The 26629-nt window shown below is 44.6% G+C and overlaps 1 protein-coding gene across 1 annotated transcript in view; it reads right to left on the bottom strand.

The window, feature by feature from the left end:
* The window catches only part of EIF3D (eukaryotic translation initiation factor 3 subunit D), a 1307751-nt gene that overhangs the window by 1000775 nt on the left and 280347 nt on the right, over positions 1-26629 (bottom strand). Inside the window, 1 exon segment of the mRNA XM_044070941.1 lies at positions 26390-26526. Coding sequence (XP_043926876.1) covers positions 26390-26526 — 137 coding nt within the window.

The following is a 26629-nucleotide window of genomic DNA, read 5'->3' on the forward strand; positions in this document are numbered from 1 at the left end:
TCTAGGTCCGGCGTCGGTTGTTGTCGCCTTCTTCCCTGACGTCAGTGTGACAGGGGTATATAAGACACAGCCAATGCCATTTTCTTCAGTCTTTCTTGCCCCAGATGGCAGGTGCCCCCAGAAGGAAGGCAATACATAATTTATATATCTTTGTATAGTCAAGCAATGCAATATAATCAAAATTCAGTAGTTGCAAGCAATTACACCAAAGAAGGATAACCCAAACAGGTTTTATGAGGATGAGTTAGCCACTAGGCCTGTACCAAGAGGGGAAGGAGGGAGGGAAACCTGGACTGCAGCTGTATTAGCACTCGAACATCTACATTTATGGTAGGTAGAAAACTGTACTATGTTCATCGTGCATACAGCTGCAGTCTTTACAGATGGGAAGAATCCCAAAGCTACGCACTAGGTGGTAGGCACTAGATGGAATTAGGAGGAGCTAGAATGCCCTGCAAGACAGCAGTGGCAAAGCCTGCTCTTGTTTTGGAGTATAAAGGTAGGTGGTAGTGTTTACTGAAGGTATGCACCGAACTCCAGGTGGCTGCCTCCAAAATATCTTTGGTAGGAACTCCTCTGAGGAAGGCTGCAGAGGTAGCTGTGGCCCTTGTGGAGTGGAGTCTGATGCCAGCAGGCACAGATTTACCATGAAAGGAGTAACAAAAACGTATGCAGTGGCCTATCCATTTTGAAATTGTCTGTTTGGAGATTGGCTTTCCTTGAGCTCCTACAGCATAGGATACAAAGAGTTGTTCTGATTTCCAGAACGGCTTTGGCCTGTCCAAATAGTAACGCAGCTGTCTATGGATGTCTAAGGAATGTAACAGCCTTTCTCCTTTGTTTTGAGGATTGGGGTAAAAGGTAGGTAAGTGTATGGCCTGATTTAAAGCTACCCTGGATACTACTTTAGGCATAAATAACGGGTTGGTTCGTAGGGAAACCCTGTCCTGATGGAAGATGAGAAAGGGCTGCACAGCCATGAAGGCTTGTAATTCCGAGACCCTATGTGCTGAGGTAATAGCCAGAAGGAAAGCTGTTTTCCAGGACAAATATTGCAAATCTGTTGAGGCAGCTGGTTCAAAAGGAGGCATTGTTAATTTTTCTAGAATGTAATTAAGATCCCAGGCTGGGATTGGTTGTTTCCTTGGAGGTCTTATATTCTTAGCCCCTCTGAGGAACTGTCTTAAGAGTGGGTGAGAGAATAAGGGTGGATCAGTGTTGTATTCTGCTGAAAAGGCTGAGGCATGGATTTTGATGGAGGAGAATGAAAGTCCACTGTTCAGCAGCTCAGTTAGATACTGTAATATTTGAGGTAAATTCAGTTTTCTAGGATCCTGATCCTTTTTCCCATTCCAAGTGCAAAACCGTTTCCATTTTGCAGAGTAAGCTTTTCTAGTAGATGGCCTTCTGGCTTCCAAAATGACATCCTGTACCTCCTTGGAGAGTAGGGTCTGTTGTGATGTTAAGGAATTTTCCATGCAGCCAGATTGAGTGTTTTCAGCTGACTGTGAAGAGTTTTGTAGCTGTGCTGAGTCAGAAGAAGAGGCATTAGAGGTAGGGCCCAGGGAGGAGAATGTGTTAGGCTCCTCAGGAGTGGGTACCAGTGTTGTCTTGGCCAGTCTGGAGCAATCAGTATCATCTTTGGTCTGTCTGCTCTTGTTTTCAAAAGCACCTTGGACAGTAGAGGAAGAGGTGGGAAGGCGTAAACTGTCCGTGCTGCCCAACTGAAAGAGAGGGCGTCCACTCTCCTGGCCTTTGGATGAAATGTTCTTGTGCAGAATTTTGTCAATTGATGATTTTTGTGTGAGGCAAAAAGATCTATGTCTGGCATTCCCCAGGCTTGGATTATCTTTGTAAACACTTGAGGATGCAACTTCCATTCGTGAGGGTCTGTCATTTTTCTGCTTAAATTGTCTGCCAGCGTGTTTTCCATACCTGGCACGTACTGTGCTTGAAGCTCGATTTGCCATTCCAGAGCCCTGTTCCAAAGTGACATGGCCAGCCTGCACAGGGGATATGAATGAGTTCCCCCTTGTTTGTTTATGTACCACATTACTGTGGTGTTGTCTGTTCTTATTAATAATTGTCCTGGATGCAGGAGGTACCTGAAAGCTGTAATTGCATTTATCACTGCTTGCATTTCCTTTTGATTGATGTGAAGGTGCTTTTCCTTTTGGGACCATTTGCCCTGAATGCACCTGTCTGTCATGTGTGCCCCCCAGGCGTAGTCTGAGGCGTCTGTTGTGATGACCTGATTTGCTTGAGGTTTGCAGAATGGTAGACCTGCGTTTGTTTGGCATGCTTGAGCCCACCATAGAAATTCCTTTTGCAAACATGGAATTATTGGTATTATTGTTTCCAAATTGTGGCTGTGTTGAGACCATAGGTTTTTTAGGTACCATTGAAGTTTCCTCATATGCAACTTTGCACATGGGATTAGAAGAATGCAAGATGCCATGAATCCCAGAGCCTGCAGGATTTTCCTTGCAGTTAGCCTGGTACAATTTGCTAGTATCTTGAAGTACTGAGTTAGTTGCCCCTGTTTTTCTGGCGCAAGATAGGCCATCTGGGTATTTGTGTCCAAGTTGGCACCCAGGAAAATTATTTTCTGAGATGGTGTTAGCCTGGATTTCTCTTTGTTGACTGTGTATCCTAGAGAATTCAATAACTGTGTTACATAAGCCAGATGTTCCAGAAGTATGCGTTTGCTGTCCGCTTGGATCAGGCAGTCGTCCAAATAAGGGTATATTTGTATCCCTTGAAGTCTGCAGTAGGCAATTACTGATGCCATGCATTTCGTGAATACTCTGGGCGCAGTAGATAAGCCAAAGGGCAATGCAGAGAATTGATAGTGGATTGAACCTGCAAGAAATCTGAGGTATCTTCTGCAGCTTTGTCTGATTGGGACATGCAGGTATGCCTCCTTGAGGTCCAATGTTACCAACCAAGACCCCTTGCCCAGCATGGGAAGAAGCTGCTGCAAGGTGAGCATCTTGAATTTTGGTACGAGTAGAAATGTGTTTAGGATGGATAAATCCAAAATGGGTCTCCAATCGGTTCCCTTCCTTGGCACCAGGAATAGTCTGGAATAAAAACCTTGACCTTGTTCGTGAGTAGGTACCTCTTGAATAGCTTTCATGTCCATGAGCTTTGAAATTTGTATTTGAGCCTCTGCCCTTTGGCTGTGTGGCAGGTTTGGCATGCCTCTCAATTTTGGAAGAGTGTGAAAATGAAATCTGTAGCCTCTGTTTATAATGTCCAGGATCCATTTGTCTTTTGTGACAATATGCCAATTTTTTGAAAATAATGCCAGCTTTCCTCCCAAGGGTGCTGCCACCTGAGCCTTGCTTGGCATGCAAAGGGGAAAGTCATTGGGTTTGTTTTCTGTATTGCTGTGCACTGTCTTCGACACCTCTTGATGCTGGAGATTGCCATTGTCTGCCTCTATATGATCCTTGAGAGTGCCCTCTGCCCCTTCCGCATCTGTATCTACCTCTTTGGGGCTTGTCCGTGGCTGGAAAGGACCAGTTTTTTGAAGGCCAATTTCTACTAAAACGTGGAGGTTGTACCTGTAGAAAAGCCTTAACAGTTTGCATAGATTTAGCTTTTTCTTCCATTTTCCTTAGTATTTCCTCAGCATTAGTACCAAATAATACATCCTTTTGTAAAGGAGCATCTAGTAATATAGCTTTGGCATGATCAGGCAAGGTTTGTTCCCTAAGCCAGGCATGCCTACGAATGACTGATCTGTAATTGCAGCTCTACTTGAGGCCTCTAGAGCATCATAACCACATTGTAAGGTGTGCTTACCCACTTGTTCTGCACTATGCATCATATCCTGCAACTCCTTCAGATCTGGTTGTTCAGGTTGTGACATTTTATTTTTTAATTGTGATAACAGGAATTGCTGATATTTAAGCATATGGAACTGACAATTTAAGGCCCTCATGGCTAGGGTGGCCGAGGTATATACCTTCTTTCCCCACCTTTCTAAGGATCTAGACTCTCTTTTGGAAGGTAATGGATTCTTAGCAGTAGAGGCCTTCATTCCCTTGGGGCCCTGAGAAATGGTTTCTGGGTCAGCATTATGGCTTTTGTAAAGGAATTGGTGTGAGTTAGGAACTCTGTAGTACCTATCAGGCTTGACTGGAGCTGGAGGCAGGGAATCCGGATTAAGGCAAGCCTCCGAATAAACATCATCAAGTATGTCCAAGACAGGAGGTATCGCCAGAGGTCTGTGCTGAGGTAGCAGAAGAAATTCCCTAAGCCTTTTCTTGGAATCTGAAAAATCCTGGCCTTCCCAATGGAAGTGTTCTCTCAAGGTATGCAAGGTTTCCCCAAATGAGAAATCCTCTGGGGGGGGATACAGAAGGGATGGACTGTTCTGCATCAGAATCTTCAAAAGGGGAGTACGAATGCTCCTCTTCATCAGAATGTTCTGAAATAATGGAGCCCTGGTCAGAAGAGGGAGATTCTTCCTCCACTCTGGGTCTCTTGTCTGGTGGGGGTTGGGAACCCCTGAGTAATTAAATCGTCAGCCATTTTGAGCAATTGTTTTTTAGGCATGGGGCCTGGAGATGGGACCTGTGCAACAGGCCTCTGGGAGTGCATGGCTGATTTAGACTTAGTAAAGGCCTTGATGGTAAAGGAAGAAGAAGGTCTGAAGACACCATGGGTGGAAGTAGACCTATCCACATTAAGAGGCTCAACACTCACAGTGGCTTTGGTAGCTGTAGTCAGGGTGTGGGCCGAGGAACCTGCGGTCTCGGTTACAGAGGACGCCGCCAGAGAAGTGTCGTCGGTAGTCAGGGGCTGCGTAGGCGCCTCACTGAGAACCGGACCACGTGTAGCTGGTTTTGGCGTGGTGTCGGTCGAGACCGCGGGCCTCGCTTGTCTGTCTTTGTCCTTGCGTTTTTTGGACAAAACGGTAGTCGGAGCCTCCGACGACATTTTATAGGCAAAAGCTTTACCAAAAAAGTGCTGGGTGAACTCCACCCGACGCTTAACAGTGCATTTATTAAAAGTAGCACAAAAGCGACAGCCTGAGACGTCGTGGTCTGGGCCTAAACAAGGAATACAGAGGGAATGGAAATCCTTATGCAGTATTTGCTTCCCACAAGAAATACAATTGTTAACTTTGTCTGACATCGGTCTGAGGCAAGAAAAGTTTCCCCAACGGGGTACTTAGCTTTAAAGAAGATTTTGGTTTCCAAATTTTCGTAATTTCAGGAGCTGGCCGACCGGCACTTGCGAACTGCTTCTGCTTCGGGCACCGCGCGGCAAAAAAGACTGGAGAAAATGGCGTCGGCTGTGTCTTATATACCCCTGTCGCACTGACGTCAGGGAAGAAGGAGACAACAACCGACGCCGGACCTAGACTTTGGAATTCGGCCGACCGAGGACGCGCCTGACGGCAGGAGAACCCATCTGTAAAGACTGCAGCTGTATGCACGATGAACATCTACAATACAAACACAAGAAGGGGCAAGAACAAGCCAGTTTTGGTTCCATTAATGCAGGAGGCAAGGGGACTGCAATGTACTAGAGTTAGGTTAATAAACAGAATACACAAGGCCCTGCCAGATATCAATAAGGAAGGAACTAGGAAGGAATCAGTATCTAGGTTGGAGAAGAAATTAATTGATCGATCACTGGCAGAAGGTATGAAATCCCACTAAATGTTACTAAGGCAAGAAAATTTCAGAGCTTTGGATGGAAATGTTTACATAAGAACTTTTACATTCTGAGTAGATGATCCCTTCAATAAATGCAAATTGTTGGAGATGTCAGGAGACAGTACTTGGAGATCAGGGACATATTTCTTGGTGTTGTAAATAAATCTCTTGGCTGAAAAGATTTTGAGAAGTAGTTGGGAGATAGCAGAAGGGGAATATTTATTAAATTATATATGGAAAACAATTAATTTTGCCCCTTGTAAGAACTGCTTTCATTATTATTGCAAGTGATAATGGGAAAGTGGAGGTTGCGCGACATTACAAAGATAGAAGCAATGGCTTTAGTGAATGGCTGAAGCAACAGAAGACCAACTACTGAAGGGGAAAAATAATCAATACCATAGAAATAAATGAAGACTACAAGAAATGGTAATAAAATACACAGGGTTATATTACACAACTTCCTATAGAGCGTCTTGGAACTCTTAAATGGAAGTGAGAGATTAGAAATGGTTAAACGACTTGGTGCAAGTGTAGGCATTGGCTGATCTATAGACTTGCATAGATGAGTTATGTAACAGATAAATAATGACAAAATTTTGAATGAAACATGTACTTTTAGAAAAAAATCTTTTAGTGAAGTTCAGAGACATATAACTGAGGTGAATATGACAATATATGCACTACAACTCAGTAATGATATAAATATAGATTTAATTATTTAAGTGTACCATGTCCCAGGATACCACAGATTTATGGTATCCCTAAGATACATAAATGTTTGGTGGATCCACCACTGAAACCTATAGTCTCAGGGGGAGGATGGGTGACCGAGCCTATTTCTAAATATTTACAGTGTTAGGAAAGTACTTAGGAGGATGTTCCACAGTATTGAAGGATACTAATAACTTTCTACGTGATTTACATAACTGGCAACTAAATCATGGAGGAGAAAATTATATTATGGTATCTTTGGACATTACTTCATTATTTACTGTTATCCCTAATGAATATGGACTCAACGCTATTCGTGATTTCTTGAATAATGAAGTTAAAATGTATGGTAGGGAGACTGAAAATATTTCTACCCTACTTGAGACAGTGCTAACGAATAACATTTTTATATCTGATAAAGAACCATATTTACAGCTTACAGGTGTAGCAATGGGCACTCCCATAGCTAACACCTATGCTAATTTGGTACTATATGAGTGGGAAAAACGCGTTATACTTAATGATGTGAATGGAATGAATGAGAATATTAGATTCTACAAGAGGTTTGTAGATGATTGTTTTATGATTTGGAGTGGTTCTTTATCAGATTTAAATAGTTATGTGCAATACCTTAATGACTCTACTGAGTTTCTGAGGTTTAAAATGGCAGCGTCAGATCAATGTATAAACTATTTGGATGTACATTTATATAGGAATGAGAATAGACTGGAGTCCATGATATATAAAAAAGAGGTAGATGCCTCTAGATATATTAATAGGGACAGTATGCATGCGCCACATACATTCAAAGGGGTACTGAAAGCGCAATTAATAAGAATAAGTAAATTGAATACCATAGATAGTAATTTTAAGGAACAAGCTATGGTAATGATTAAAGAGTTTGAACGGAATGGTTACCCGAGATATATTATAGACAGTGTCTATGAGGAAGTACTAAGGGGAAGAGAGAATAAGCATAAACCAGTTTTTAGTGGACGAGTAGAGAGTTATGGGACATTGGCACATGGGGATAATAAAGTAGTAAGATGCCTCACTACATATAATCTTAATAAGAGTAATGTACGAGATATAATAGAGAGAAACTGGCCTATCTTAATGGCTATGCCTGAGATAAGATCAATAGTAGGTGATAGACCAAGTTATGCTTATAGGAATTCGGAGACCCTAAAAATAGAAGTTATGTTCTTACCATAACGTTCCATGTTAGTTGTCTTCTTCTCGCCTTCTTCTTGCTGGATGGGTTCGGAGCCGACCTCGGCTCCGACTCGGCCACTCTAAAAGCTCGAGAGGTGGTTCCACCGGCTCGAGGCTCCCCTTATATCCCACAATGCTAGGCGAGAGTTACCTCAGATCTCGTTTGTAAGCTAACCCCAGCTTATAACAGTAACAGAATAACTGTAAAACAGAGTCCACCTCTAACAACAGGAAGAAAGAAGGGTGACCTACATCCTGAACCAGGAAATATGCATAATAGCATATGTCTAAGAAAGAGGTGGTAGAAAGAGAGGTCACAATCACACTCCTCTAGGTCTGTCCAGGCCAGGGGAAGGAGGGTGGGGCCTTAAGAAGGCGAGAAGAAGACAACTAACATGGAACGTTATGGTAAGAACATAACTTCTATATGTTAAGTTGTCTATCTATTCATTCTTGCTGGATGGGACAGCGTCCCTAGCACCTTGTCCCGGGTGGCCTAACGGAACAGACTCCTGAGAACAGTGGAACCAAAGTTAGCTCTATGCCTAGAAGCTAAATCCAATTTATAATGAGAAATGAAAGTGTGAGGAGTAGCCCAAGCAGCTGCACAAATGGTGTCAATAGGCAGTCTGTCTTGGAAGGCTAAAGAAGTAGCCAAAGCTCTGGTGGAATGAGCTTTAGGTTTATTAGGCAGCTTTTGGTGTCTAATCTCAAACAAGGGTAATCAGAGATGTAAGCCATCTGGATAATGATACCTTTGAAACTGAAAGTCCCTTTCTGCTTTCCGCATAGGAGACAAACAGCTGATCAGATTTTCTGAACTGTTTTGTTCTATCCAAGTAGTACCTCAATTGACGGTGAACATCCAGGCAGTGTAGTTTTTGTTCAGACCTATTGGAGTATTCTGGAAAAAAAAAAAACAGGTAGATCAATGCTTTGATTTAGATTTGACGTCGAGACCACTTTAGGCAAAAAGGACGGATTAGTTCGTAAGGATACTCTGTCCTTATGAAACAAAAGATAAGGAGGACGACAGCTGAGTGCTTGAAGCTCTGATACTCTTCTAGCTGATGTAATAGCTACCAGAAAAAGAGTTTTCCATGATAATAATTTTAAAGAACAGGAGACTGCAGGTTCGAAAGGGGAAAGAATCAAAGAAGCCAGAACTAAATTTAGGTCCCAAGGAGAAGGAGGATTTCTTATGGGAGGTCTGAGAAGAAAAACTCCTTTCAAAAAGGCTTTGCAAAGCTTGTGGGACATTAAGGCAGATTCAGAAATACCCACATGAAAGTTAGAAATAGCTGCCAATTGAACTTTAAGTGTAGAGGAGATGAACCTGCATGGAAGAGTTCAGCTAGAAAATCAAGGACTAATTGGATGGAAGCAGTGAAAGGATCTATGTCCTTTCCTTGAGCCCAACATGCGAAGCGTTTCCACTTACTCAAATAAATCTTCCGAGTGGAAGATTTATGGGAAGCTATCAAAATATCTCTAACAGAGTGAGATAATTGAGGAAACCTGGCTAAGGTTGGAACTGGAGGAACCAAGCAGTGAGGTTCAGAGAGGGGAGGAGCGATGAAACTGACCCGACTGATGGATCAAAAGGTCTGGAACTAGGTCCAGATTCCAGTCGCTCAAGAGAAAGCGATGTAGAAAGGGGAACCACACTTGTCGAGGCCGGTAAGGAGCAATGAGGATCAATGAGGCCTTCTGAGCGATAGCTTTCTGTATCACTTGAGAGATCAGTGGGAAGGAGGAAATGCATACAGAAGTCCCCGGGGCCAAACTTGGACTAGAGCGTCTCTGCTGGGTTGGCCTGGTAAAGGGAATAGAGTGAAGTATTCTCTGCACTTGCTGTTTTGGGGAGTAGCAAAAGATCGCAGCAAGGCTGACCCCACTTGAGAAAAATTTCTCTCACTACAGAGTCTTTCAGAGACCACTCGTGAGGCATGAGTATAGCTCTGCTCAACTTGTCCGCAATTTGATTGGACTTTCCGGGATGTGCGTTGCTATCAGAAACCGCTGAGAAGAAATCGCCCATTGCCACAGTCTGAGTGCTTCGACACAGGGGTATGACCTGGTTCCGCCTTGTTTGTTGATGTACCACACTACAGACATATTGTCTGTTTGGATTGCAATCGTTCCCAAGGGAAGAGAGTCTTGAAGGGCTTGCAACGCTAAAAGCACTGCTCTCATCTCCAGAACATTTATGTGCAAGTGGCATTCGTTTGGTTGCCATGTGCCCTGGACCGTCCTACCCTGATAATGCCCCCACCCGATCAGGGAGGCATCCGTTGTCAGAGTAGCAACCGGAGGAGGTGGAACAAAGGGTCTTCCCAACAAGAGCTGAGGGAAGACATCCACCACCTGAGATGATTTTGCACGCTTGATCATAATGGTGTGAGACATTGGAAGTTGCTGGTATGACCATTGAGTAAAGAGCATCCATTGAAGGATCCGCATGTGGAATCTGGCTAATGGAAGCAGAGGTATGGCTGCCATAATTCCCAATACTTTCAGAACTAACCTGGCTTTGATTCTGTTGTTGTTGAAAAGGAGTGATACCAGTTTGTGAATGTCTGTTATCCTCTGATGTGTTAGTCTACAGACATGTTTACTGTATCTAGATTTGCCTATGTAGGTAATAGTACGACAAGCGACAAAACAGACTTTTCAATTTATTGAAATACCCAGCTTTTGACAAGCGCGAAAAGTGTAATCTCTGGCCATCAGAAGGAGATGCTTGGTGGGAGCTGTGAGGAGCCAGTCGTCCAAATATGGAAACACCTGGAATCCTTGTCGTCTCAGGTGAGAAGCTACCACTGCCATGCATTTGGTAAACACCGGGGCAGTGGTGAGACCAAAGGGCAGGGCCCTGAACTGAAAATGACTGGTTCCCAGCCTGAAGCGGAGGAATCTTCTGGGCGTCTGTTCATTTTATGTGATAACGCATCCCGAAGGTCTATAGAGCACATCCAGTTTCCTTTGCCCAAGGGAAGGATGGATTGCAGCGTGACCATCCGAAATCTTGTTTTCTTGACTGATCTGTTCAAGACACTGAGATCCAAAATTGGTCTCCAGTCCCTGTTTTCTTTGGAACTAAAAGAACCTTGAGTAGATTCGGATCCTTGCTGGTCTGCTGGAACTGGCTGAATTGCTCTTTTGCAAGCAGTTTTGAAATCTCCAAAACCGCTAGATCCCTTTGAGCGGGTGGAACATCTGGAAGGGATTTTTAACTGATTTGGAATGCAAGAAAGGGGATAGAATAGCCTTCGAAATGATGGACTGTACCCATTTGTCTCGAGTCAGGGATAGCCAGGCTTCTGGGTACAGTGACAATCTTCCCCCGACTGCCTCCGAAGGTGGGCAGTCGGGCAACACCTCAGGGATGCTGAAAGGGCTTGTCAGGGAAGGCTTCCCGATTGCCCTGGTTCTGCGGACCCCTGCCCCTAGGCGGCGTCTACCATTGTTATTCCGCCTCTGCATCTGGCGAAGCGACTCTGTCGTCAGGCGAAGTCCCTTGAGATTGTTTACGGAACCACATCTTTCCACCTTTCTGGCCTTTGGGGTAAGGCCTAGAAGGAGTAGAAAAACGGACTCCGGCAGAAAGGGTCTTGCCATCAGTTTCGCACCTAGTCAAGGTCTCTTTCACTTGAGGACCAAAGAGGATGATCCATCAAGCGGGAGTTCGTGAAAGGCGTCTTGAAGGTCCAAAATTGCATAGCCGCATCCAGGCATGCCTAATAAGGCCACACCTGTCCCTCTTGGCTCTGCTCGCTCCATCAGCCGCGTAAGAAAGAAGGCGCATGGAGGAGTTGGTTATGGAGTTGAGGGTAGCCAGCTGCGTGTTCATCTTATCTTGGAAACCGCAGCTGTAGGGTCCTTTAACATTTCACTCGTTTCCTTGATCAAGTCCCTTTGAAGACAAGTAAAATGGCACAGGTAGTTCAGCGAGCATGGTAAATGTCGCTGACGAGAACATCCGCTTCCGTACCTGTCCATGGACCTAGATTCCTTGTTAGGTGGATGGACAGGTACTGAAGGATCAGCTAGCTCCTTCTTAGTGGCAGCAGCTACCACCATAGCATCCACAGAAACTCCTTTTGTTAAGAACTGTTTGTCTGCTGGTGCTGTTATGAACTGAAGGTCCCTGGGAGTGGGGTCCACTGAATCAGGAGCCGTCCATGCCTTCTTAGCAACCACCTGCATGAGGGGTCAAGGGGGACACCCAGGAGGTGGAAGGACGGAGCCAACGCCTCAAGATACACAGATTCGTCCTCCGAAGGGTTGAGGGCTGGCCAATTTCCCCTCTGTTTCAGGATCTCCAGAATGTCTGCAAATGAGACATCTTCAGAAGGGGAACGGGGAACCCTCAGAATCATCCAAATCTGTGTCTGGCGTGATGGACTCAGGTGAGTCAATGTGTTTCCTCTTACACTTCCTCTTCCGAGGGGCTCTTCTGCCAAATCAGGAGGCCTCGAAGAGGATGAAATCCCACAGGGGTTCCTGAGGAGCGGCTCTCTGCGGTCCGGGATGAGGGAGTGAGTCGACTTAGCCTGAGGCACCATAGAGGGAGGGGCGGAGCCGACTGTGGAGTAGAGCCAGGCTCTAACACACTCCGCATGACCTCGAATGCACCCCTGTCAGGCAGAGCCAGAGGTCCCGCTCCGAAGCTAAGAACCCCTCGGCACCGACAGTGATGGCTCCGAGGCGATGTCGAGCCGAACTCACCAGCGCCAAGCACCGAGAGGGAGAGGGGTCGGACAAGGGTTCGATGCCACTCACCCCGGAGCCGGCGAGGGAAGTCCGGCGCCGAGATTCTTCAAGGAAGAAACGGAGCAGGCAGCGGGCGAAGACAATTGTATCGGCTCGGCGCTATCACAGTCTCGGTTCCGACCCGGCTCGAGCTCAAAAGAGTCGAAGGAGGAATATGTTGATGGACGGGGCAGGCATCGACTGATGAGTCGGGCTCTGAAGCATCTGGGCCAGTGCCTCGGACTTAAGATGTCGACTCACTACCCTCTGAAGGTCATGATCCGACAGCCTCGATGACCTAGAGGAGTGAGATCTTTGGCTCCGTTCAGACAGCAGGGGAGATCCTGGAGCCGAATGACGGAGCCAAGAGATGGTGACCTGGACCTCTTCCTGGTTGTCGGCTCCGAAGGTCTGGTCGGAGCCGACCACGGGACTTACTACCTCGGCTCGGCGGGCGAGAGCCACAGAAACTGTGGACTGAGACTTATCGGCTCCAGCCGGGCCGATGAAGGCAGAGGTTGAAACCTTAGGTCTCGGCTCAGTTGTCGGGCCAAGACCTAGATGCCTTAGAGGGCTTCCCTGTTGAAACAGATAGGGAATCCTCTGGCTTGAGTAAGCCTCTTAGTATCAATTTATTTTTCTTTCCTGCAGGACCCTGGGGCTGAAGCCATGGCACACAGCACAGGAGTCCTGCAGGTGCAAACCCAGACAGTAGACACAAGAAGTGTGAGCGTCTGTCAGAGACATTTTCTGACAGCACGCATCACACTTCTTGAATCGAGACCTTTGCTTCTTTGGACATTTTAAACAGGTGTAAACAAACACACACAAACACACTAGTTACACCCTGTCAAGTTAAATTATAATAAAACCACTAACTAGGATTTTAAAATAAAATAATACACACACACTCCACTAGGGAAGAGAAAAGGCCTGTAGGCCCAAGGGAAGAACCTAAGGTTCTTGAGGGAAAAAAACGGAAATAAGTGAATATATTAAAAATAAAGGGGTTTTGAAAGACTAAATTACACAAGAAAAAGTCACTTACCAAGAACCGGTAGAAAACCAACCTCGAAGCTGTAGCGGCAAACGAGATCTGAGGTAACTCTCGCCTAGCATTGTGGGATATAAGGGGAGCCTCGAGCCGGTGGAACCAACTCTCGAGCTTTTAGAGTGGCCGAGGTCGGCTCCGAACCCATCCAGCAAGAATGAAGGCGAGATAGACAACTTAACATCAAAAGCTTTGTTATAATGATTTTAAAGAAAAGAACAAACATACACAAACAGGGACTGGGACAAGAAAATGTTATAAAGTACAGTTTTGTACCTACCATAAATGTAGATGTTCGAGGATCCACATTGCTGCAGTCCTAACTATTGGGTAGTCCGCTGTCCAGTCGGCCCGAATACCAAAGTATATGGCTGGCGTCGGTCAGGCGCGTGACTGACGTCAGTACGTCAGGGTACTAATGCGCATTACCGACGTCATATCCTCAGTCTTTTCTTGCCCCAGATGTCAGAAGACCCTGAAAAGATAAGGCCAAAAACCAAAAACTCCCAATATACCTGCCCCAAAATATATATATATATATAAAATATACAAAATTAGCAGAATATAACCTCACCTACACAACCACCCCTAAACACAGAGGGGAAGGAGGGAGGGTAAATTGGACTGCAGCAATGTGGATCCTCGAACATCTACATTTATGGTAGGTACAAAACTGTACTATGTTCTTCATTCCACATTGCTGCAGTCCTAACTATTGGGTAGAATCCCAAAGCAGAGGTAAGGGAGGCTGGCAAATCATAAGGAAGCAGGAACTGACAACATGCCCTGCAAAATAGCTGTGGCAAAACCAGCCCTAGACTTAGAGTAGAGAGGAAGGTGATAATGCTTAGAGAAAGTATGCACTGAACTCCAAGTAGCTGCCTCCAAAATATCCTTAGTTGCCACCCCCCTCAGAAATGCTGTTGAAGTGGCAGTAGCCCTAGTGGAATGAGGCCTAATCCCAGCTGGAATCTCCTTGCCATGATGGGAATAACAAAATGTAATGCAACACCCAATCCATCTAGAAATAGTTTGTTTTGACACAGGTTTGCCCTGAGAACTCAAAGCAAAAGAAACAAACAACTGCTGAGACTGCCTAAAATCCTTAGTCCTGCTCAAATAATAGCAATTGCCTGTGTACATCTAAAGTGTGCAAAACCTTTTCCCCTTTATTTTGGGGATCTGCATAAAACGTAGGCAAATGAATAGTTTGGTTTAAAGCCACACTAGAAACCACTTTAGGCATAAAGGAAGGATTAGTACGTAATGATACCCTGTCCTTATGAAAAATCAAAAAAGGCTCAACCGCCATAAGGGCCTGTAACTCAGAAACCCTTCTTGCAGAAGTAATGGCCAACAAAAGCAGTCTTCCATGACAAGTATTTCAGTTCAGCAGTAGCTGCAGGCTCAAAGGTTGTAGAGTAAGTTTCTCCAACACAAAATTGAGATCCCAAGCAGGAGTAGGAGCTCGTGGGGTCTTATATTCTTTGCCCCTCTAAGAAATTGCTTGAACAAAGGATGTGAAAACAATGGTGGGTCACAATCATAGTGAGCTGAAATTGCTGCAGCATGAATCTTAATGGAAGAGAAAGACAAACCTTTGTCCAATAACTCAGTAAGATATTGAAGAGCCACACTCAAATTAGGCTCCGAAATCTCCAAATTCTTTGCTGCAGTCCAAAATAAAAATCTCTTCCATTTTTCTGCGTACACTTTCCTTGTACTAGGTCTTCTGGCTTCCATAATCACATTTAAAACTTGTTGAGGAAGTTGAGACCTGCTGTCTTTCAAAACAGAATATGCCAGGCTGTTAGATGAAGAGAGTGAAGCTTGACATTGAGCAGACGACCGTCCTTCTGAGACAACAGATGTGGAATCAAGGGTAAAGGCCATGGAGGCTTCTTTACCAGACTCCTCAGTAATGGGTACCAGTGCTGTCGAGGCCAATCTGGAGCTATTAAAATCATCCTTGGCTTGTCTTGTCTGACCTTTAGAAGCACCTTTGGAAGAAGAGGCAGAGGTGGAAAGCATACACATGAAGATTTTTCCAACTGAAAGAAAGAGCATCCACTTTCCAAGCTGTGTGATGAAACCTCTTTGTGCAAAACTTTGGCAGCTGGTGGTTTAGTGGAGAAGCGAACAGATCTATGTCTGGAGTTCCCCAGGACACTGTCAACTTTGAAATACATGAAGATCCAGTTTCCACTCGTGGGGATCCATGATTTGTCTGCTTAACACATCTGCTAAGGAGTTCTGTGCTCCGGCAGAAACCTTGCCTGAAGAGTTAGTTGCAAGCTGAGCGCAGTCTCCCATAAAATCATTGCTTGCCTGCACAATGGGTAAGAATGTGTTCCCCTTGTTTGTTGATGTACCACATGACAGTTGTGTTGTCTGTTAGAATCAACACCTGCCCTGGAAGAAGTAACTCCTTGAAAGCCATTAATGCAAACTGGACTGCTAACATCTCCTTCATGTTGATATGTAGATGCTGTAGTCTGGCAGGCCACTTGTCTTGTATCCACTTTCCATTTAGATGAGCTCCCCAAGCAATGTCTGAGGCATCTGTCGTTAGAATTTGACTCGCCTCTGGCGGGTCACAGAGAGTCCCTTGTTTAGGTGACATTCCTGAGCCCACCACAAAAATTCCTTTTGAATGCAAGGTATTATTTGAATGACAGTGTCCAAATCCTGGCAGTGCTGTGTCCATACATTTTGAGATACCATTGTAGCTTCCTCATATGCAGTTTGGCATTGGGAAGCACCAGAATACAAGATGCCATGAACCCTAAGGCTTGAAGGACTGTCCTTGCAGTCAGCCCGGACTGAAGAGATAGTTGATGGAAGTAACTGGAAAGATTCTTTTGTTTGTCCGGGGTTAAAAAGGCCATCTGGGCTGCTGTATTCAGTCTCACACCCAGAAAGCACATGTCTTGAGAGGGTACTAGACTGGACTTTATTTCGTTCACAGAATACCCTAGGCATCTTAGCACTGCTATGACATATTCCAAATGCTGTAGAAGGTCTTCCTTTTCTTGAGCCAGAATCAGGCAATCGTCCAAGTAAGGATAGATTTGAATTCCTTTTAGCCTGAAGTAAGCTATCACTGGAGCCAGAACCTTTGTGAATACTCTGGGCAGTAGATAAGCCAAAGGGCAATGCAGAGAACTGATAATGAGAATTTCCAGCTCGAAACGCAGATACTTTCTGCAACTTAGTCTTATAGGCACATGAAGGTAAGCTTCCTTGAGATCTAAAGTTACCATCCAGTGATCTTTGCCCAGCAGAGGTAAAAGCTGTTGTAACGTCAACATTTTGAACTTGGGAATGTCCAGATAAGTGTTGAGGATAGATAAATCCAAAATTGGTCTCCACGTGTTCCCCTTCTTGGTACTAGGAACAGGCGAGAATAAAATCCTAGGCCCCTTTCTGGCACAGGAACCGGCTGAATGGCCCCTATTTGGAGTAACTGAGAAATTTGCTTGTGAGCCTCTTGTCTTTGTAGAGGAGGAATGTCTGGCATGCCTTTGAAAGGAGGCAAGGTATGGAAATAAAACCTGTAACCGTGGTGAATGATATCCAGAACCCATCTGTCTTGGGTAATTAAATCCCAATTTTCTTTGAAAAGAGACAGTCTTCCTCCCAACGGTGCTGCCAGGCGAGAATGAACTGGCAGCTGAAAAGGCAGGTCATTGGGTCTGCTTACGAAAGGACTGACCCCTGCCCTCACCAGAAGTCTGAGCAGGGGAACTCCCTGTTCTAGGCCTAAAGAACCCTGAGCTCTGCCCCTACCACGTCTAGACCTACCCCTAGACTGGGAATCATAAGCAGGATAAGTCCATCCCTTAGCAGGCCAATTTCTACTAAACTTCGGAGGCTGCACCTGCAAAAATCTTTAACAGTTTGCATAGACTTAGCCTTGTCCTCCATTTTCTTCAAAACTGCTTCTACAGGCGAACCAAACAACACATCAGACTGCAAGGGAGCATCCAAAATCCGTGTCTTAACATGCTCAGCTAAACTCTGATCTCTCAACCAGGCGTGCCTACGAAGAACAGAACCAGTGGCAGCCACCCTGGAGGAGGCCTGCACAGCATCAAAACCACATTGCAAGGAATGTTTACCCACCTGTTCAGACACATGAACTAAATCCTGCAACTCTTTACACGCAATACCTTCCGCCAGAGCATCCACCTTAGATTTCAACTGTGAAAGAAGATAATTCTGATATTTTAACATGTGAAACTGACAATTCAACCCTCATGGCTAAAGTGGAAGAAGTATACACTTTCTTTCCCCACCTATCCAAAGCCCTTGCCTCTTTATCAGGAGGGACAGGATTTTTAACAACTGAGGCCTTCACACCTTTAGGCCCCTGAGAGACAGTTTCCGGGTCTGCCCTAGGACTCTTAAAAGATACTTATGAGCTTCAGGCACCCTATAATACCTATCCGGTTTAACTGGGGCAGGAGGCAAAGAATCAGGATTCAGGAAGCCTCTGCAAAACATCTTCCACCACATTCAAAACAGGAGGTATAGCTAAAGGCCTATGCTGGGGTAAAATAAGAATTCCCTAAGCCTTTTCCTGGAATCAGAGAAATCTTGACCTTCCCATTTAAAATGCTCCCTCATGGAATGCAGAGTCTCTGAAAATGAAAAATCCTCAGGAGAAGCTGAAGGAGTAGAATCATCCACATCAGAATCAGAATAAGGAGGATACTCCTGCAAGTCTTCAGCCGAAGACTCAGAAGCCTCGAGCATTGCTCAAAACTTCAAACTCAGGTTCCACCCTAGGCCTCTTATCAGGAGGGGGCATAGAACCCCTTATCATAGTAATCAAATCCTCTGCCATTTTAAGCATATGTTTCTTAGGCAAAGACCCTGAAGCACTAGGAGAAACCCCCACTGAAGCAAAACTCGGCCTGCCCCTCAAAGAAGCCTTGGAAACAGAAGGAGGCTCTGACCACCTTAGGAAGAGAGGGAAGAACAGCCACCTGAGAAGCCCCCTCAGCCTGGCCTACTTCCTGAGAGGATACATCCTGTAACAGTAAAGTCTCTCCCTGAGACTCCAAAGAAACACCTGGCAAAACCTCCGGCTCCACTGAGCCCTCTAAAGAACCGGCGTCTGGGACTGTCGGTTCTTCCACTCTAAACTTTGCTGTTTTGTCCTTGCGTTTTTAGCGAAGCCGGCGTCGGAGCATCCGGCGGCATTTTATAATTACAACGCTTCCCAAACACTAACCTGGCACAGTCTAACCTTCTCTTAATAGTGCGTTTGTTAAATCTAGCACAAGAGCGGCATCCAACAACGCCGTGCTCAGGCCCTAAACAAGGTATACACAAAGTATGGTAATCCCTATGAGGTATCTGTTTCCCACAAGAAATACAGTTATTCACTTTTTCTGACATCCGGTTAAATACTGAGGCAAGAAAAACCAAAATATTCCCTAGCGGGTACTTAGCCAACTTTGATTCGGTCTGAAACTCTGGCTTCAGAAACTTTCAGAACGCCAACCTGCACTCGCAAAATTGCTTCTGCATCGGACCATGCGGCAAAAAAGACTGAGGATATGACGTCGGTCATGCGCATTAGTACCCTGACGTACTGACGTCAGTCTAATGCGCCCTGACCGACGTCAGCCATATACTTTGGTATTCGGGCCGACTGGACAGCGGACTACCCAATAGTTAGGACTGCAGCAATGTGGAATGAAGAACATCTGTACTTGTTGCAATGACTTGTATGAGGGTGATAGTACTTGTATACATTCAATGAGTGGAGAAATTTTCACCCTGGAAGCTTTGACAAGCTGTAATGTAACCCAGGTGGTCTACCTAGCTATGTGTGTGGTATGCACATCATTTTATTTGGGTAAGACCACCAGAAAATTAAGGGAGAGGATCATAGAGCATAAGTCAGATACAAGAAGGAAGGTATTAACAAATGCATTGAGCAAACATATCATTGATGAGGATGAAAGGCATAGATTCAAATTTAGAGTTATATGTACAGTAGAGATTGGTGTGAGGAAAGGTGATATGAATACTGTGTTAGAATTAAAAGAATTTGAATGGATTATTAGACTTCAGGCTGATATCAGTCCAGGTTTGAATAATGCGGTTAGTTCAAAACCTGTTTTAATGAAAAAGCGGAGAGAGAAAGTTTATTTCTAATTTTATAAATGAGCAGTGACTGATTTTATGATGAATTATAAATTTGTATTTGAATATATATGCATATAGGGTATGTTTTTATGTTTATTGTAGAAATATATGTGAATTATTTTATATAGTTTAATGTGTTTTTATATGTCCTTAATGTTTTACATCTACTATACTTTAGATAGTAAAATTTTTCTTTAAAATTTAATTAGTGGTTAGAGTGATAGGCTGGCTGAAGCATGTGGTTTAATTACATCTCCTTTTTAAAGGATGAGAAAACACAGTTACTATGTACTGATGAAGGGTGTGGACCCGAAAGCTTTACAATAAAGTGTTTGGTGTGTCAAGTGTTCATGGTTGTTCAAACTAGATGACAGTACAGGCATGAGCAAAGAATCAATTGTCAGTCCAACTGCCACCTAGTATTTAGTGCAACATGCATGAGGTTTGCACTGGTTACTGCACTGGAAAAAGTGTACAACGAAAGGTGTAATAAAAAATTGTTTATTCTTTTGCACTTGAATGTTGCAAAAGGCCCTTTAGGTATTCTGGTCCCAGGCATACCACAAACAACTTGAGAGCATCCAGGGGTTAAATTTGATATCCACAAAAGGCACAATTCCTGAAGCCCTTGCCCATAATGGTGGCAAATGGGAGTCCACCAAAAGGAAATTAAATAAACCAGACAAAACTGATACAGAGAAGCCAAGCACAATGACCAAAAGGCAGCAACAAATAGAGAAATACAGCATACACTATACAGTTATAACAATTCAAAACTATTTAAAAATCAAAGCAATGGAAAGAACATTTCTAACAGCCCCCCACATACACACTTTTTTTTGCTAAAAAGAAGATGAAGAGGAAAGGCTTTGCTAAACAGTTGCTAAAAAAAAAAGAGGAGAAACAACAGAGAAAACTTACCGATGAGTACTTTGAGTTTCCAGATCTCATTTGCTGCCACTGCAATTAGACGAACCTCCAGAGGGAAAGTACAGTTGTGTACCTACCATAAATGTAGATGTTCGAGGGTATTCACTGTTGCAGCCATTACACTTGGGTTATCCTGCTGGCAGGCTACCCACAGTCGGCCTGAATTCCAAAGTCTTGGTCCGGCGTTGGTTGCTGTCGCCTCTTCCCTGATGTCAGTGCACCAGGGGTATAAAAGATGCAGCAGACGCCATTTTCTTCAGCTTTTCTTGCCCCAGATGTCACGTGCCCCCAGAAGGGTAGGCAACATTGCTTATAAAAGCATGCACTAAAATAAACAATACCTTCATCTACAAGCAAATACACCACATAGGTTGTATAGGATAGAGAAGTACAGATAAGTCCCAGCAAAGAAAGGGAGATGGCGGGTGGGTAACCTGGACTGCAACAGTGAATACACTTGAACATCTACATTTATGGTAGGTACACAATTGTACTATGTTTATCGTGTTTCACTGTTGCAGTCATTACACTTGGGTTGAATCCCAAAGCGGAGGTTGGGCGGCTGGGTCTAAATAGAATTAGGAGTGGCTATAAGGCCCTGCAAGACTGCAGTGGCAAAGCCTGCTCTGGATTAAGCGTAAAGAGGCAAGTGGTAGTGCTTAGTGTGTGCACTGAAGTCCAAGTTGCAGCCTCCAAAATATCCTTGGTTGGTACTCCTCTGAGGAAGGCTGCTGAGGTGGCTGCTGCCCTGGTAGAATGTGGTCTAATGCCCTTAGGCACTGATTTGCCATATTGTGAATAGCAGAAACGAATGTAGTGTCCTATCCATTTTGAAATAGTCTGCTTTGAGACAGCCTTTCCTTGTGATCCTGCAGCATATGCCACTAAAAGTTGCTCAGTCTTTCTGAAAGTTTTAGTTTTGTCCAAGTAGAAGCGTAGCTGTCTGTGTATGTCCAAAGAATGCAGAAGTCTCTCCCCTTTATTCTGCGTGTTTGGGTAAAAAAGTAGGCAAATGAATGGCTTGGTTAAGAGCCACACTGGACACTACCTTAAACATAAATGTGTTGGGTTTGTCCTTGGAGAAACCCTGTCCAGATGGAAGATAAAAGGTTCCACAGCCATTAATGCCTGTAACTCTGAGACTCTTCTTGCTGAAGTTATTGCTAGGAGCAGAGCTGTTTTCCATGATAAGAGTTTTATCTCAGCTGTATTGGCTGGCTCAAAAGAAAGCAGTGTGAGTTTTTCCAAGACAAAATTGAGGTCCCATGCAGGTAATGGTGCTCTCCTTGGAGGTCTTATGTTTTTGGCCCCCCTGAGGAACTGCCTATGCAATGGATATGAAAAAAATAGGTGGGTCTGTATTGTAATGAGCTGAAATGGCAGAGGCATGGATCTTAACTGATGAGAAGGATAGGCCTTTGTCCAGCATCTCAGTTAGATATTGTAAAATCTGAGGAATATTTGGAACAAGCGTGTCAATTCCTTGTGCCTGGTTCCAAGTACAGAATCTCTTCCATTTTTCTGCATAAGATTTTCTGGTGCTGGGCCTCCTGGTCTCCAAAATAACATCCATAATCGCTTTAGAGACGTGTATTCTGAATGGTTACAGTATCCGCCATGCAGCTAGATTTAGAGTTCTGAGTTGGCTGTGCAGGATCTGATTGTTTTGTTGGGTCAGTAAATGAGGAATGTGAGGCAATGTCTGGGCTGGGCCTTGGGACAAGCTTCTTAGGATTGGGTACCTGTGTTGGCATGGCCAATCTGGGGCAATCAGTATCATTTGTGGCTTCTCTTGTCTGACCTTTAGGAGTACCTTGGGGAGGAGAGGCAGTGGCGAAAAGGCATATACTGTAAGGTTGTTCCAGCTGAATGACAAAGCATCCACTTTCCATGCTTGTTTGTGATAAGTCCTTGTGCAGAATCTCTGAAGTTGGCAGTTGTGAGGGGAGGCAAAAAGATCTATGTCTGGGCGTCCCCATTTCCTTGTTATCATGCTGAAGATTTGTGGATCTAGTTTCCACTCGTGAGGGTCCATGAGGTTTCTGCTTAGTTCGTCTGCCAGAGCATTTGTTTTTCCTGGCAGGAATTGTGCTTGCAGGTGTACTTGGTAAGTCAATGCTGTGTTCCACAAAATCATGGCTTGTCTGCAGAGAGGGTAGGAATGTGTGCCCCCCTGCTTGTTTATGTACCACATGACTGTGGTGGTGTCCGTCTTTATCAGCAGCTGTCCTGGATAAAGTAGGTCCTTGAAGGCTGTCAGGGCATTTTGTACAGCTAGCATCTCACTTTGATTGATGTGTAGATGCCCTTGGCTTGGGGGCGATGTGCCCTGATTACATTTTCCTGCCATGTGGGCCCCCCAGGCATAATCTGATGCATCTGTTGTTAGTGTTTGCCTGGCTGTGGGTAAAGTGAATGGCTGTCCCCTTGTTATGGTGACAGGCCTGCGTCCACCATCGAAACTCCTGTTGCTGGCAGGGAATGAGTGAAATTAAATGATTCCAGGCTGTGGCAATGTTGAGTCCAAACACTTTTTAGGTATCATTGTAGTTTCCTCATATGCAGTCTTGCATATGGAATTAGCAGAATGCAGGAGGCCATGTAGCCCAGAGCCTGCAAATTTTTTCTTGCAGATAACTGAGTCTTTGTTGCCATGCTTTCGAAGTAAGAAGTCAGTTGCCTTTGTTTGTCTGGTGTGAGATAAGCCATCTGGGCAGCTGTATTTAAGCTTGCACCCAGGAATATTATCTCTTGAGAGGGTACTAGTTTTGATTTCTTTTCGTTTACTGTGTACCCTAGGCAAATTAGTAATCTTTTAACAAACACCAGATGCTTTAGTAGAATGTCTTTGGTCTCTGCTTGAATAAGGCAGTCATTCAAGTAGGGATATATTTGAATTTCTCTGTCTGCTAAATGCAATTACTGGTGCCAGGCATTTTGTGAAGACCCTGGGCGCAGCAGATAAGCCAAAGGGCAGTGCAGAGAATTAATAGTGCATTGAGCCAGCTATGTATCTGAGGTATATTCTGCAAGATTGTCTGACTGGGACATGCAGGTATGCCTCTGAGGTCCAATGTTACAAGCCAAGCCTTTTTGCCCAGCATGGGCAGAAGCTGCTGCAGAGTCAACATTTTGAATTTCGGAACGTCCAGAAAAGTATTTAGAATAGACAGGTCCAGAATCTGTCTCCATGCTTTGTCCTTTCTTGGTACTAAGAAAAGTCTTGAGTAAAATCCTTGTCCCTGCTCTTGTTGTGGCACTGGCTGAATAGCCCTCATGTCCATGAGAGATGAAACTTGGTTTTGTGCCTCTGCCCATTGATTGTGTGGCAGGTCTGGCATACCTTTTGCCTTTGGAAGGGTGTGAAAGTGGAACCTGTAGCCCTGAGAGACTATATTTAAGACCCATTTGTCCTGGGTAATCATGTGCCAATTTTGTGAAAAAAGTGCTAGCTTTCCCCCTAAGGGTGCTGCCAAAAGATAAATGCTTTGCACTGGCAGAGGGAAGTCATTGGGACTGTTTCCTATATGGCTGTGATTTGTCTTCTCCGCTTTTGGAGACAGAAGCACCCCACTGTTTGGGCCTGTATGAGCCCTGGGGCTGTTGTCTGCCTCTAGGGCATCTGTATCTGCCTCTTTGTGGCCTGTCTGACACGGGAAAGGACCAATTCTTAGAAGGCCAGTTCCTGCTAAATCTGGGTGGCTGCACCTGTAAGAAATCCTTCACTGTCTGCATAGATTTAGCTTTATCCTCCATTTTCTTCAACACCTCTTCTGCCTTAACACCAAACAAAGTATCATGCTGTAATGGAGCATCCAATAAATTTGCTTTAACATGATCAGGCAGAGTCTGCACTTTTAACCAAGCGTGCCTTCTAATGATAGAGCCTGTTACAGCGGCCCTGCAAAGAGGCCTCCAGTGAATCATAACCACATTGCAAAGTATGTTTTCCCACTTTTTCAGCTGCATGCAATAAATCCTGCAATTCATTGTTCTCAGCACATTCAGAATATGTCAACATTTTCTGTTTTAACAGAGACATTAAATATTGCTGATATTTAAGCATATGAAACTGACAATTTAAAGCCCTTACAGCCAAGGTAGCAGAAGTGTAAACTTTTTTCCCCCCATCTGCCCAGTGCCCTAACATCTCTATCTGAGGGGACAGGGTTTTTTGCAGTAGCAGCCTTGACCCCCTTTGGGACCCTGAGAAATAGTTTCTGGGTCAGCAGCAGGGTTTTTATAAAGAAATTTATGAGAATCTGGAACCCTGTAGTATCTGTCTGGCTTAATAGGTGCAGGAGGTAGAGTCGGGAGATAGGCCGGACTCTGAAAATACATCATCTACAATGTCTAGAACAGGAGGAATAGCAAGAGGTCTGTGCTGAGGTAGTAAAAGAAAGTCTCTGAGCCTTTTCTTAGAATCTGAATAATCTTGGCTCTCCCAGTAGAAATGCTCCCTCATGGTATGCAAGGTTTCCCCAAATGAGTAATCCTCGGGAGGAGAAGCTGAAGGAACAGATTCTTCAGCATCAGAATCCTCATAGGGAGGAATAGAGTATCCCCGTTCGGAAAAGGAGTCAGAGGAAATGGAAACCTGATCAAAAGAATCATATTCAGTGTCTTGCCTAGGCCTCTTATCAGGAGGGGGATGGGAACCCCTGGTCAAAGTAATTAGGTCTTCGGCCATTTTGAGCATCTGTTTCTTAGGCATGGAAGTCTGTCCTGGAGAGTGCTGTACTTGTTTCCTTGTCTTTCAAACTGTTTTAGTCTTTGATTTTGATGCTTAAGTTGGCTTGATATAAAACTGTGTAGGTCTGAAAACACCCTCAGAGGTAGATGCCTGCTCAGCGGCTCTGGACCCATCTGAGGGATTAGTTTCCGAAGGCCCAATACCTTAAGTTTCCAGAGGCCTAGCTGTCTCCACGTGGGAATCAGAGGCGGCCTGTGGCTCTGAGGTAGCGGGTGTCAGGGACTGCGAAAGCGCCTCACTGAGAATCGGCGAACCAGCAACTGGCCTAGAAGAGGCTTCATCGGTTAAGGACCTCGGATGCCTGTCCTTTTCTTTTTCCTTGCGCTTTTTATGAACTCCGGTCGTCGGCTGCTCCGACGGCATTATGTAGTTAAACCTTCGGCCAAAGTAATGAAAAGCAAAATCGTACCGACGTTGGTTAAATCTAGCATAAAACCGACAACTAGCAACGTCATGGTCAGGGCCTAGGCAAGGAATACAGTAAGAATGAAAATCCTCATGAGGTAGTTGCCTCCCACAAGAAATACAATTGTTAACTTTTTCTGACATCGGTCTGCAGCAAGAAAAAAGTTTCCCCAACGGGGTACTTAACTTTATAGAAGACTTTGGATCTGAAATTCAATTTTGAAAATCTCAGGAGTCGGCCAACCGGCACTTGCAAACTGCTTTTGCTTCGGGCACCGCGCATCAAGAAAGACTGAAGAAAATGGTGTCGGCTGCATCTTTTATACCCCTGGCACACTGACGTCAGGGAAGAGGCGACAGCAACCGATGCCAGACCAAGACTTTGGAATTCGGGCCGACTGCGGGTAGCCTGCCAGCAGGATAACCCAAGTGTAATGACTGCAACAATGAAGCACGATGAACATCAGATGCGTTATGAGATAAGGGAAGGAGCTCAAGCACTTGGAATGGAGTCAGACTGCTTCCAAGTCAGATACACCTGACAGCAGTTATTTCACATGGTGGACAAGTGGGATAATGCAAGATCCTCAACAGAGTACTGTTCCCTCTGTAACCAACCCATATAAAATTGCTCTCTTTTTTTCCAGACAGTTGCTGTCAGGCAGACAGGAATCTGTCACAAGGATAACTAAAACGTGTTTCTTCATTTTAAAGATGTTGTAAGATTACCTGTGCAAACCTCATACGATTCCTCTGGTAGGCAGTTTTCTGTGTTTTAGCAGTGTCCACAAGCTGGAAGCTGGTCTCATCCTCTTCATGGAAATAAGCATACTGACTACCACCACCAAACTGTGAAGAGTACTTATCTAAAAAAGAAATTAAAGCAAAAAAAAAAAATCCGGAGAGTAAAAAAAATATTCACCACAACTAATTTGAGAGCTCTGAGTATTCTAGAAAAACACTTTAAAT

Source organism: Protopterus annectens, chromosome 1.part0 (genome assembly GCF_019279795.1).
Source record: "Protopterus annectens isolate FY-2018-M chromosome 1.part0, PAN1.0, whole genome shotgun sequence".
In the NCBI taxonomy this organism is placed as follows: domain Eukaryota; kingdom Metazoa; phylum Chordata; order Ceratodontiformes; family Protopteridae; genus Protopterus; species Protopterus annectens.